Genomic DNA, 12388 nt, shown 5'->3' with positions numbered 1-12388 from the left:
TACATATAAATTTAGCGAACTCTTTAACGGTATGTCAGTTTGGTGCAACCGACCCTAAACCGAGCCAACTTCGAGTAAATAAAGCGAATCCAGTAATTTAAATAACCGTTAACCGTGTTATCAACTATTTTTTATTGTAGATGTGGGTGTGAAGACCGCTTAGCTTCAGTACGACTGGACTGGGCATATCTGTCGCATGTGTCGGTAAAGTGAGCCAAAATGGCTATACAGTTAGTGGAACAGAAATACCACAGATGGCCACCAGGGCAAAGATAGACCAAAAGAGATCGGAACGAGTTGGACGCATTCTACACGGAATGGTGGGAAAAGATAACCGACAGGACCGAATAACAAAAGAAGCGGATGCCTTTAGCATCTGACCAGCAGTGGTACTAAAATGGGCTAACAAAATATTTAAGAGGCTTCAATCCACCGCTGAGCAAAATTATTTTCCTTCTGAGCAAAGACCTCCCTCTCTCATTATTTCAAATTAAGTACCAGCTATTTCACAAAACAAAGCTTAAAAAGAAATATTACCTCATAATGCCTATAGGACAGGTCGACTTCGTCTCTGTTTATGTTGGAGTTCTTCCGGCGCCGTTTCTCGGGCGGCGCGTGCGCGGCGAGCGGCGGCGCGGGCGGCAGCGGCGTGACGGGCGCGGGCGCGTGCGCCGCGGGCGGCGTCGCGAACTCGCCGCGCGACGACAGGTTCTCTGCGCTCACTAGTGGCGTCGACCGCCCTTCGCTCTGCAAACCAATTATCTCGTTACGCGATATACTACCACTAGCGGCTTTCGATATCATAGATTTAATTTTCAGCTAAACCTCTTGTGTAACAATTATGACATGCGTCTTTATATACAGTCAGCAGCAGAAGTTGCTAAGCAAGCCAGGTGTTCAAAATTATCTTGACGCGACTTTAATGTTAAGAGAATAAGAGCCTGTCAAGGTAAGTTTGAACACCTCTACAAATTACAATGGTTGCTCCTTCTTCTGGACATAGTTGATGGCGATGCATGTATAACGATCAAAGATTTGAAAAACCTTAGCCTCTTTACTATTAATATTTATGGTTGAGTTTAGATGTTGTCAAGTTTTACTTTAGGTCAACGACTCAATAAAGACTGAATAAAGACCTGTGCTCACCGCCTTGCGTTTGCGTGACGTGCGCGTGCGCTAAAATGTTGTAGCCGCACACTCACACGTCACGCAAGCGGTGTGTCGTTTTTCATAAGGATCAGTATAATACAACGCCGTATGCGCACTTGCACGTCACGCACGCAGCCGATGTGCACAGGCCTTAATAGTAATCAAATGTGTATCAAACAGGTGAGTACTATATTTACCTTAGGATTTAATGTATTGTTTTCTGTCAGACCTCTGACTTGTAAGCTTTCAGCTGTTTTTAGGAACATCGGTAGCATATTTTGCCCTACGTTTACTTCTCCCTGAAACACAAAGTATTATTAAGTTATTAAACTAATCACATTAATTTCAAGTTAACATCATACACCCAAGCAAGATAACTTATAATTACCTTATACATGAAGTCCAGTAATGACTTCATCTCTGAATACCGCACATCTTTGAGAAATATTATCGGATGTGGATGTGTGTTCTGTAGGAATATAGTCTCAAAATACGGCGAGCACGCAGAGAGTATCGTCTGATGTGCCTAAAACAAAACAATTTCATTGCCACCTCATTGCAGAGTTTTAGGCATACCATGTGTGCACTTGAAGGTAACACACACAAAAGACATGCCAGGCTGTGTGAAGGTCTTCGCAATCCTGTATTGAAAAGTGAATATTACCATTTTGGCATAGCTATTCTTATTTTAATTAGGTAGTAGTTTATCTTCAGTGAGCTAGGTTTCTAGTCGTTAAGAACAATATTTGCGAATAAAAGAATGCTTTAAAATCTAATTGTCGAGTTATTTAGTAGGTATACCTAAAGTTTTACTGGTCCAAACCCTAGAAACTTGTCTGGTAACTTTTATGAAGACTAAATTAGAAAGTTAAAATGGATGCCTTCTGCAGACTGTTATCTATTCGCTTTTGACCTAAAAATAATGCATTTTAATGGCATCTAAACTGTTATTAGTTGAATCTATCTTCTAAAAAAACTTTGCGAAAACTATAAAAACTAACGACTAAGGTACAGACGATATGTTAATTTACATTTTTGATACTGGTTCTAAAGGTTGTAAGTTACAATAGTGATTTAACGCGATACCTTTAAATTTGAATGCGGCCTTGAAAGCCTGCATATTATTGTAGATAATAGTATGCATTAAAATTTACGTATTTTGTATGTATATGTGTATATAAGATAAATAAGAAAAACTTGTCATGTCTCGGCATGTTTACGTCACTACTTTAAACCTATGGTTATATAAGATTTAAATATAACAAGCAGGTTTTTTTAACGGTAGTCATAAGGAAACCCCGTTACGAATGTTGCAGTTCGTTGAAAATAAGGGTTATCATTGGCAAAAATACATTAATTTCGCCTTAAGTAATTCCGCTTGTATTCCGCGTGCTTCAATATTTCTATATATATTTTTATTTTTTTACAATTTTGAATTTTTCAGATTTTCCCTGTATTCATAGTTCTAGGTCAACAGGAAGTGTCCTATCAATTTTGATTCCCTTGATAGTGTCGAAATATATGTTTTTGCGGCATAAACGGCCGCATCTTTTTAACGTTAACTTATGATGAGGCGAAATTAATACCTTCAACCTACAAGGTGAATGTTGCAGTTCATGTAAAATAAGGGTTGGCAACAATGATAAGGCGAAGTTAATACCTACCTCAGGCGTCCCGGTAGCGAACATAGGTTATTATAGATTTTTTTTTCTTAGCTCGCAGCTCTTATAGTGTGAATTCAATCGATATCAATATTTTGGTATAATTATTTTAATACTTTATTTAGGCGAAGTTGGGCTTGGGCACTAACGGTGAAGTTAGGGTACCCTACGGCAAATTCTTTTGCCAACCCAGATATTCAATGAATTGCAACATTTATAACGGGGTTTGGTCATAAGCAGAGTTTATTGTTAGTACGAGTAATAAATAAGTATGTGTCGCAACATTGTCTATCAACCTGACTTACTGTGTGGCTGACGGAATAAAATTAAAATTAAAATCAGCGGTTAAAATAGCTGACTGTGATTAGAGGCTGGATTTTATTAAAATAAATAAAGTGTAACTTAAAAAAAGTGACGATGTTCTTGTCTTTTAAAACATACTGAGTTACCCCCTTATTCATAAACGTTTAACTAAAGTTAACAAGCCGTTAATAATCGTTTGTCCCGTTCCATTATAGCAATACGTCGGAAAGGGAAGATTATTATCGGCTTGTCAACTTCAGTAAACGTTTATGAATAAGGGGGTTAGTGTCCAGTACATGAGTACAGTTTGAATGACTATCCTATCCTTATACCCTTGGCTTAACACATTCACTGCCCCCGACGCACATGTGCGTTCACCGTCATACATGTTCCTAGGCCACGCCCCCTGGCAGTGAATGCGTTAAGATGACATTTTTAGATTTTTTTAAGTGCTTATGAGTTACAAAAAAATACGAACTTATTTTTGGAAGCCCCTAATTCTTTGCTCTGGAATCAAATAATTAAATTTGACTCACTAGCTTTTTAGGTTCCATACCGCAGACCGTACTCTAGGTACTAGGTACAGTAACTCTCTAATTTGGGACCCATTTCCGTTAAATATTGTTATAACATTCATAATGCAATAAGGTTGAAACTTCATGTTCGATGGTGTTGAAATGTCAAATTAAAACGTTTAAAAGTCATAGCGAATCGACCCTTGAAATGATAACCTCTTTGCAAAAAGTGATCACTCACTTTTCAAAAATATTATTTCAAAAATTGACGTAATCGAGTGGTTGCCCTTAGAAACGTAAACGTAAGTAAATGTCGATGGTAAACATTATGTCACTGAATTATGACATGACACTGCGTTAAAATATTAGCCCTAAATAGTGTCAGTTTGCTACACGATATTCAACCTTAGGTTTAATTTGACATTTCAACACCATCGAACTGAAGTTTCAACCTTATTGCATTATGAATGTTCTAACAAAATTTAATGGAAATGGGTCTCAAATTAAAGCTCGTGACTGTACCTACGGATGCCTAAAAATTACATGATCACATACGCAAGCAACCAATGCGTTATTTTACCTTAGGCCAATAGGTACCAATACCAATATTACCAATGCTCTGCCTAATTGCTATTGGTCGTCGTAAATCATTTGTGACTATCGTTGGCGGGAAAACTTGAACTAACATTGGGTCTTTCGTGAAGGGCGTTCGGTGTTTTCGGCACTTATTGTTTTCTCAAATATTTCGGCAACCTATCAACGACATGGTTTATTTGGTTCTATAAAAAGCCGCTAGGTGGCAGGAGGCTATAACGGTTACGCATGTAAACCTCAAAATAGGTGTGATAATAAAGAAAAACCGTTTAGTGCGAGTCGGACTTGCCTACCCAGGGTTCCGCTCTGTACAAATATATTTTATTTATTTATTAATTATTAATTTCAACTCAGTACCTCCACGCATCCCGTATAAACGGTCTCGACAGACAGACGGATGGAAGGACGGACAACAAAGTGATCCTATAAGGGTTTCGTTTTTACTTTTGAGATACAGAACCTTAAAATTACTGCATAACAACGGAAAATAAACTATCTAGCGAGAATTGGCCGTATGGAAACAAAGAGAAACAGAATATTGTGAAAAAATTGAAATTAGCTTAAAAAGTAATCTAAATTCACCTTCAGTACGTAATTAGGTAGATCCATAACTTCGCCTTAACTCCTTTGCCTAATAAATAGTCAAAATCAAAATACATGCAATCACACCTATAAAATTTAAATAAATTGTGTAAGGCTAATTTAAAATAATTTTTATTGAGCAGACGAAGCTGGTCAATAAAACCGAAGTTAGGGCATTCTAACTTTTATCTATTTGTATTAAAAATATATTTTTAATAGTTATATCGATTAAAATAGTGATTACAATATTTTATTAAGTCGACATTGGGTATGAATATCATATTCTATCAATTGTGTGTCGTATCCATGCTTTAAGGGTTCTTTGAAGTCTTTGGGTACAATCACTATTTTAGAAATTTTGAATTTTTTCCATTAACTCATGCAGTCCTGAACTCCTGATCCATCTTCTATGATTTTCTTGTAATTCAATATATTATATCCTGTTGTCAGACCGAGTTTGAAGTTTGTTTAGTTATTAGACAAAACAAATACAAAAACTACATTTGATTATGCGCCACCCTTTTAATAACTCTAACTAATAAATCCTCAAACGCTATAAATCCTGTAGTTGTGATTATTTAAGGTCTCCAAATCTTATGTAAGTTCTCTTCCTACAATTCGGATATGTTAAAAATTCTAATAATACCTGTTTGTCTTTTTAAAGCCTTCCTGGTCCTTTTTAATTAATTTAAAATTTCTGATTGTAGTTATAGCCACAATAAAATGGCAAACTCTGTTTGCAAAATGACAAAAACTTAAATTGTGAATATGGTTTGTGACATACAGCAGTTGAGCTGACAGATAGACAAACAGAGGATTAGTTAAAGGGTTTGGCACCCTTTGGGTATGTAGCCCTACGTTACTGCAAAATCTTAAAATTGAAATAATTTCAAGTAAAAAAGATAAAAAATACTACATTTATACCTATTTTGCCTACAATTATTTTATAGGTACCTACTGCATAGTTAGTATTCAATTTTTTTTGATATCAATGTAAGAAACATTAATATTTCTGCAAAATATCTATTGATACATTGGATAATGTTCACAGCCAAATTGTAATATAATGTGTATTTAATTGTAACAAAGCATTACACAAGCATGTAATACTACTGTTTACTCTCAGCAGATGCAATGGTAAACAATTGTCACAACACTAACATGTCAATATTATGATTTGATGTGTAAACTCAAATATAACACAATATATTTCATAACTGAAGATTGGGCTTCATTAAGATTATAAACTGACAAAATTAAATTTTAAGTATCAATGTTATAAGGAATACTGTGTATAAATTTAAATAGGTCTCTTACCTACCTGTTTGTTCTACTAACTGAATACAATAAAGACCAGTTAATTAAATATTTTTTATACAATGCTATTAGCTACTTCGTTACGTAGGTATGTTTGAGTATTTTGACCTAAAATATTAAGCTGTAAAACCAAACAATCTATTTGATTTCAAGTAGCAACTCAATTGGTGTCAATTGATGAGTTCAGTTTGTTTTGTAAATAAACCTGAAATAACTGGCATATTACAATAAAATTTTAGATTTACTCAATATAAGGTCTACTTATTGTAGTTAGCAAACCTGTCATAATATATAAAGATTAGTAAATATTTATTAGTTAGATATTGGTTACCTTAACTGTTTCTCCATCGCAGGCAAGTGTGACATCACAGAGGGCTTCCCTCTGCAGCAGGCTGGCGAGCACATCAGTCAGGTTGTTTGGGTGGTTGTTCCAGCGCAAGCAGAATTGCTGGTCCATTGCTGCTAGTGTCAGTGACCGTGCTGAAAATAACAGTTAACATCATTCCACTCATTCTACACAGTTCAGAGCCAAGTTTTCAATTTAAAATACTATACCAGTTCATTGCAAAAATTATAATGAACATAAAATTTTATATAGACAGTTATTCACTCACAAGAACCCTAAATTTGCGTTACATTATTTAAACAGCCGGTAATTAGAGACGTGCGCCGGTTATCAAATTTGCATTAAGATACTAAGTATGTGTAAAAAATTGGCGGCCATAGGGCCTAGATAGGAGAGCGCAGAGATAAGTGACATCAGCGGCTCGAATTAATGGGGGCCGCGGGCTTACTGTACACCACATTGACAGTTAGCCGCCGACACATGTCTACTTGTTGCACGCTCCAAACAAGAACCATACATTATGTAATTTAACTCCAGAAGGCAGACAGCGGGGCCAGCGACCCTACGGGACGCGGAAGCCTCTAGCCGCTTCTATAAACGAGTTTAAAAAGTAGTACCGCTGGCCAAAAAAATCGCAACATGCTGACACCGTTATAATCGCCAAGCTGGATGTCCCAGTTGCTAACACCAAACGCGTGATTTCAGGAATTCGAGGATGCACCACTATTTGTTTCTTTTCACAGACCATCCCGCGTGTCTAAAACTAGGTGACCTGAGGACGTACGGGATTTCTAAACGCGTAGTTGTGTCAACTTTGGCAAATCGTAGCGCCATTTGCCGATCCCTATCTTAGAATCTGGGTAAAAACTATCAATCAGCACTATTTTTTTTTCTAACACCAAACTAATTCACAATCACAAACCGAATTCGATTCCAGGACGCACAATAAGTCAATAATTCCTAACTCACCATTTGCAAAATTTTTGCCATCACAAACGCCACCCGACCCCTACCTTGCACTGTCTTTTTGACCACACACACATCTCGATTTCCGCAATGTTCACGGCCTTCGGAATATCTTTCACATCAATCGGCCAGTATTCGTATTTCGCAATGCGAACTTCATGCCTTAGAAGTTTAGCGCCAAATTTAAATTGTCAAGCAATATTTCACGTTTACATACGTATATTTTGCATTCATCCCGGAAGTGTTTAAATTTTATCATTCAGGATTCACCATTTAACAATTTCAAATCGTGAAAATGCATTTTTATGGATTTATAAGTTCATATTTTGAAAATTCCCACGCCCATAGAAACAGAATTGAGGTTATAACGCGATCAACAACATTGAGAATGAAGTACGAAATTTACGTTTTTAAGAGAAATTTCGGATAATATTTACACTGAAAATTTATTTTCTAATGATTAAAACCAAAAATTTGATTGAATATCACTGTGATTCCATGGTTATCACTTTATTAGCATTGGCCTTGACATTCTCTCAGTTCATCGCAAATTTGCACATCCGTGCATTGCGCGTACATGTAGCGCCATCTATACAAACTTTTTAGACGTAGATAACAGGCCACCGTCCTTCTCATATTGCTAATATGGACACAGATGGCGTTATGTGTCTTGCCTGAAATCTCCCTGATGATGCTTTGGTTGTTTGCATGTTTGCATGTTTTTATTTACTTTATCATTACATCTGCTATATGTAAATAACTACGCTGAACATGTTTTATTTTAATATGCATGTAAATATAGTACCTAATACTTTATAAAGTAAACAAATATAATAAACAAGTAGGTAAGTATTTTGTTATATTGTTATAATAGGTACCTAAAATAAATAGATTTTTACTTTTAAAACTACCTAGCATTTTTTACTAAATTATATAATCTACATATTAGGTATGTAGTTTCATAAAACCTTATTTTGATGCTGCAGTAGCGATACCTAAGCACCATTTGCCCCTTCGGCGTAGGTTCAGTTATTCATTGGTCATTGAACTCTAGTTGCCATATGAGATCATACCTAAAAGGTCGTTATGTACCTACCACTTATATTTACCTACTTGTTTGATTACTGGTTTTAGGAAGTAAAGGTATAACGGGTATAAGGTATGAGGTAAGGTAACGGGTGTAAAAGCCAATACTACGGACGATATACGTTACGTGAGGAGACATTTCGGCATCTTTACCGCCTTTGTTTTATCGCCACTCGTTGCGAATTTCCTACTTATCTCACTTGTATCGTAATATACTATTTTCTACCTTTTTTTATACGTTGGCCTTTTGTTACGCACCTAATACCATTATGAAACGGATACTTTTTACGGATCGGTTTTTTTCGGAACTAAAAGAGATTCTTAGCTAATAATATATTTTTAGGTGTACCTAACTATGAGCACGGGTGCTCTAACGGTACTTCTAGAGGTAGGTAGTGTAGTACTACGTACCTATACTACTGTATACTGTATAACGGTAAAGTCCTATGGGCAACAATCTGTTCATTACCGCAAGATGAGAGTGGCTGTCCGTGTCGGTTGGTAATGTAATGCAGTGCAAATGAGTCAATCTCCCTGTGCTGGACTGTCGAGTGCCGACCGGACTCGGCGCCATTTAGGAAATCGGTTCGCTCTTAAACGGCAATCCAAGTTCGATTTATTTAGTAAATTCCTTAAGCAACGCCCCGTATAATTGAATACCTGAATTAAAGGATTGTCTTGATGCACTGATACAATGCGGTTTTATAGGTAGGTAGTAACTTTACTTTTCGTTTCAACTAAGTTTAACAGTAGGTATACGAGTATTTAGTCAGTTCCCTACTGCCGTTTTAATTTAACTACTATTATGACCTATAATATTTAAAAAAGCCTTTCACGTTGCTATGCTATGTTACAGAATAAATAATAGTACTAGGTACAGAAGACTCACTCTCTAACAAAACGCGTCTGTTGCGATCAGGACAGATATGGCCGCTAGGTGGCGATAGCGCCACGCGCGGCTTATGGCTAGCCACCAAAATTGGTGTGGAACGGATGTACTTTTAGCTACCCGTAGCAAAGCGACGAAATCGCGGAGTGAGTCACGCCTGGCTATGTCTAGGTCTAAAGTCTAGACCTACACGGTACACGCAGGAAAATCCTACACTTGATCCACCATACCTATAGGTGGGTATGTATATACCTATTACCAGAGATATATATAACTCCGTATAAGATAAATAAAGTCTAAGAAAAAAACGTGCCTCGGACGGCCAAGGAAAAGTCGTTCTCGAATAGATGGCGCCATTACCTTTTTACTATCCTCGGCTAGATGGCGTTACCGACACCGTTTAGTATTTAACAATTTTAACACATATCAGTGAAAGAACTGTGACGTTTATAGACCCGGTTTATACAGAACATGGGTCAGTAGGGAACAATAAAAATTAAGAATCATTTATCCGTAAACATATTTTGATTATTTTATACATTTTCAATTTTATTTTAAGTTTTAATCGTGTGTCGATAGATGGCAGTAAATGTACCGTAACTACAAAATTGACAATGACAGGACCCCTCTATTCTATCTATTCTTTTTGCTATTACAAACCGAAATTACACATGTCAAACAACCGCTTTAAGAGAGTTGTTAAACTTGTTAAAGACACCACATTATACAATATTTATATTGTCTACCTGTTAAAAATAATAATAATAAGTGACATGACATTAAAGCTCTCCAAAGGGCCTCTACGTGTTGGATCTGTATCCCCACGCAAGCCTATCAAAAGACCGGGATGTATAGGCCCGTGAAATCCAGAAAGGAGATACAAATAATAATAATATTTAATTTGAATCATTATTAATAGATACTCGTATATCGTGTTACACACATAGTTACAGCATTTCACAGTCATCTACCTACTTTAGCACTTGATATGTTAAAGCGGCACCGTCGTGGCAGACTTACAGTTTTGGAAATAAATAACAAAGATAAGGAGCATGTGCGCAACATAAATCGTAAGCAGGTACCGTTACCAACCTACTCGCATATAAATTTGATTGCGTCTTATTGCGGACGAAAGCGTTAAAATAAAAGTACGGTTCGTAAAATCTGATGTCGATTTCCGTCAGGTGAGAATACGTGGTGACGCTGTTGCAAACTAATCATTATCAAGGAAGGAAAGTCGAGCGCGTTGGCGCTACATTTTCCAATCTAACAATAGAAATTCAACGGATGCACGACCCTCGGGACGTTAATCCATCTGTATGTAAATTGTCCATGAAATACCGCCTTGAGTTCTTCAGCTGCGGGCACGTGACAGGTACGTCAGTGCCTAATAAGACGAAAAACAATCTCGTTAAGTTCCTAAACTATGCTGCCGTTTCTTCCTCTAATAACTTCTTCATATATAGAGACATAAGTATACAGGCTGACATTTAAGTCGTGAACCGTAATATGTTTTTCTAACTCCATAAACAACGAGCAATTTAATGCCCCTACTCTTACTAAAATCAGACAAGATTTTTTAAATTTTTTTGTTTATTTTTTGTCATTTATTTTACTTTTGCATACATAGTAATGTAGCTAGAGTGAGCTAGAGGCTTAGTAGTGGAGGTTAGGGTAAGGGCATTGACGGGCTAATAGTTTAATTACCACTTACTTTTAGGTAGGTAATTAGGTAGACTAAGTAAATATACGCAGTACGCAGCAGTTGTCTAAATCTAAAAGAGATATTTTCAAACCTCTGCTGTGTACTGGACCATTTTATTAGCTCACCCTGACCATGTGTGAGGGTGCCACGTTGCTACGCTACTAAGAGCTTTGATTAAATTTGGCGTTCGAAATGGACGCTAGACGCGACTGCCACTTGACGCGGCCCATTTTTTACGTTACACCTAATGAAACCTAATAGGACATTATGACAACAAACAATTCTAGTTGCGTCTGGCTGAGTAATTAAGATCGATATTTGAGAGGACGTTGACTGATTTTAAAATTCGGAGACGTCTCCCAGCCATTACTAGGTCTATTTATAACAGAGAATGGCGATCTTTTATTGCAGAACGAATCAGATTTTCTAAAAAAGTTGTTACCTGACCGTGTCCGTACAGTTGAGTACAATACCTATTATATAATAGATACGTGGTTTGCTATCCCGATTATACTGTTAGTAACTGATTGGTCGTAGAACGATATTTAACTTATTGCAAGAATTAACATCACTAGGTACACCTATAAAACAATGTCCCCCGCCGCATCTGTCTGCTTGTATGTTCGAGATAAACTTAAAAACTAATGAACGGATATTCATGCGGTTTTCACTTATCAATAGAGTGATTCTTGAGAAAGGTTTAGGTGTATAATTTGTTAACCCGTGCGAAGCCAGAACGCGGGTCGCTAGTTAGGTATATTACTGAGAACGGTGTCAACATGTTACCAACGTAATATTACCATGATTTATATCTCGAAACTAGGTAGGCTATGATATGAAATATTGCGTCACAGTGACGATGTGGATCATATATGTAATAGGAATTGGAAAAATGCACATGCATTTTTAAATTTCAATTATTAACGATTAACACTCCAGCAATGTGACGCATGAGATACACTCCAGCAATGAGAGACTTCACACTGTTAGGTACTGTTAGATACGTATCTAATAGGTAAACCGACTTTTGATTGTGCTGTACGTAGCCTATTTTTATCTGGTACCAGATAAAAATAGGCTACGTACAGCACAATCAAAAGTCGGTTTACCTATTTATTAAAAAAATGTTATGTAAGCGAAACTATGTAGATAACGACGCAAGATAAAGGATGACGCACGTTACACCGTGCCGAGTTCGAGTCCGTAAAAGTAAGATATAATATATTATCATAATAGACCAAATAAAATACACACCTATATGAATTTCCAGTAGGT

The 12388-nt window shown here is 36.7% G+C and overlaps 1 protein-coding gene across 8 annotated transcripts in view; it reads right to left on the bottom strand.

Annotated features, from left to right (window-relative positions):
* Positions 1-12388, bottom strand: part of LOC134675054 (sex determination protein fruitless-like) — an 80336-nt gene that overhangs the window by 11564 nt on the left and 56384 nt on the right. For 5 of the 8 annotated variants that reach the window (XM_063533222.1, XM_063533255.1, XM_063533205.1 and 2 more), the window contains 4 exons: positions 6453-6601; positions 1538-1675; positions 1347-1448; positions 538-747 (listed from right to left, as the gene is read on the bottom strand). In XM_063533222.1, coding sequence (XP_063389292.1) covers positions 538-747; positions 1347-1448; positions 1538-1675; positions 6453-6601 — 599 coding nt within the window. Of the gene's footprint in view, positions 1-537; positions 748-1346; positions 1449-1537; positions 1676-6452; positions 6602-7084; positions 7232-7251; positions 7411-7436; positions 7816-12388 lie in introns of those variants that run through there. The other 3 variants (XM_063533230.1, XM_063533249.1, XM_063533242.1) reach the window with 3 other exon arrangements.

Source organism: Cydia fagiglandana, chromosome 2 (genome assembly GCF_963556715.1).
Source record: "Cydia fagiglandana chromosome 2, ilCydFagi1.1, whole genome shotgun sequence".
NCBI lineage: Eukaryota > Metazoa > Arthropoda > Insecta > Lepidoptera > Tortricidae > Cydia > Cydia fagiglandana.
The sequence above is the reverse complement of the archived record's forward strand: the minus strand, read 5'-3'. Positions and strand labels throughout refer to the sequence as shown.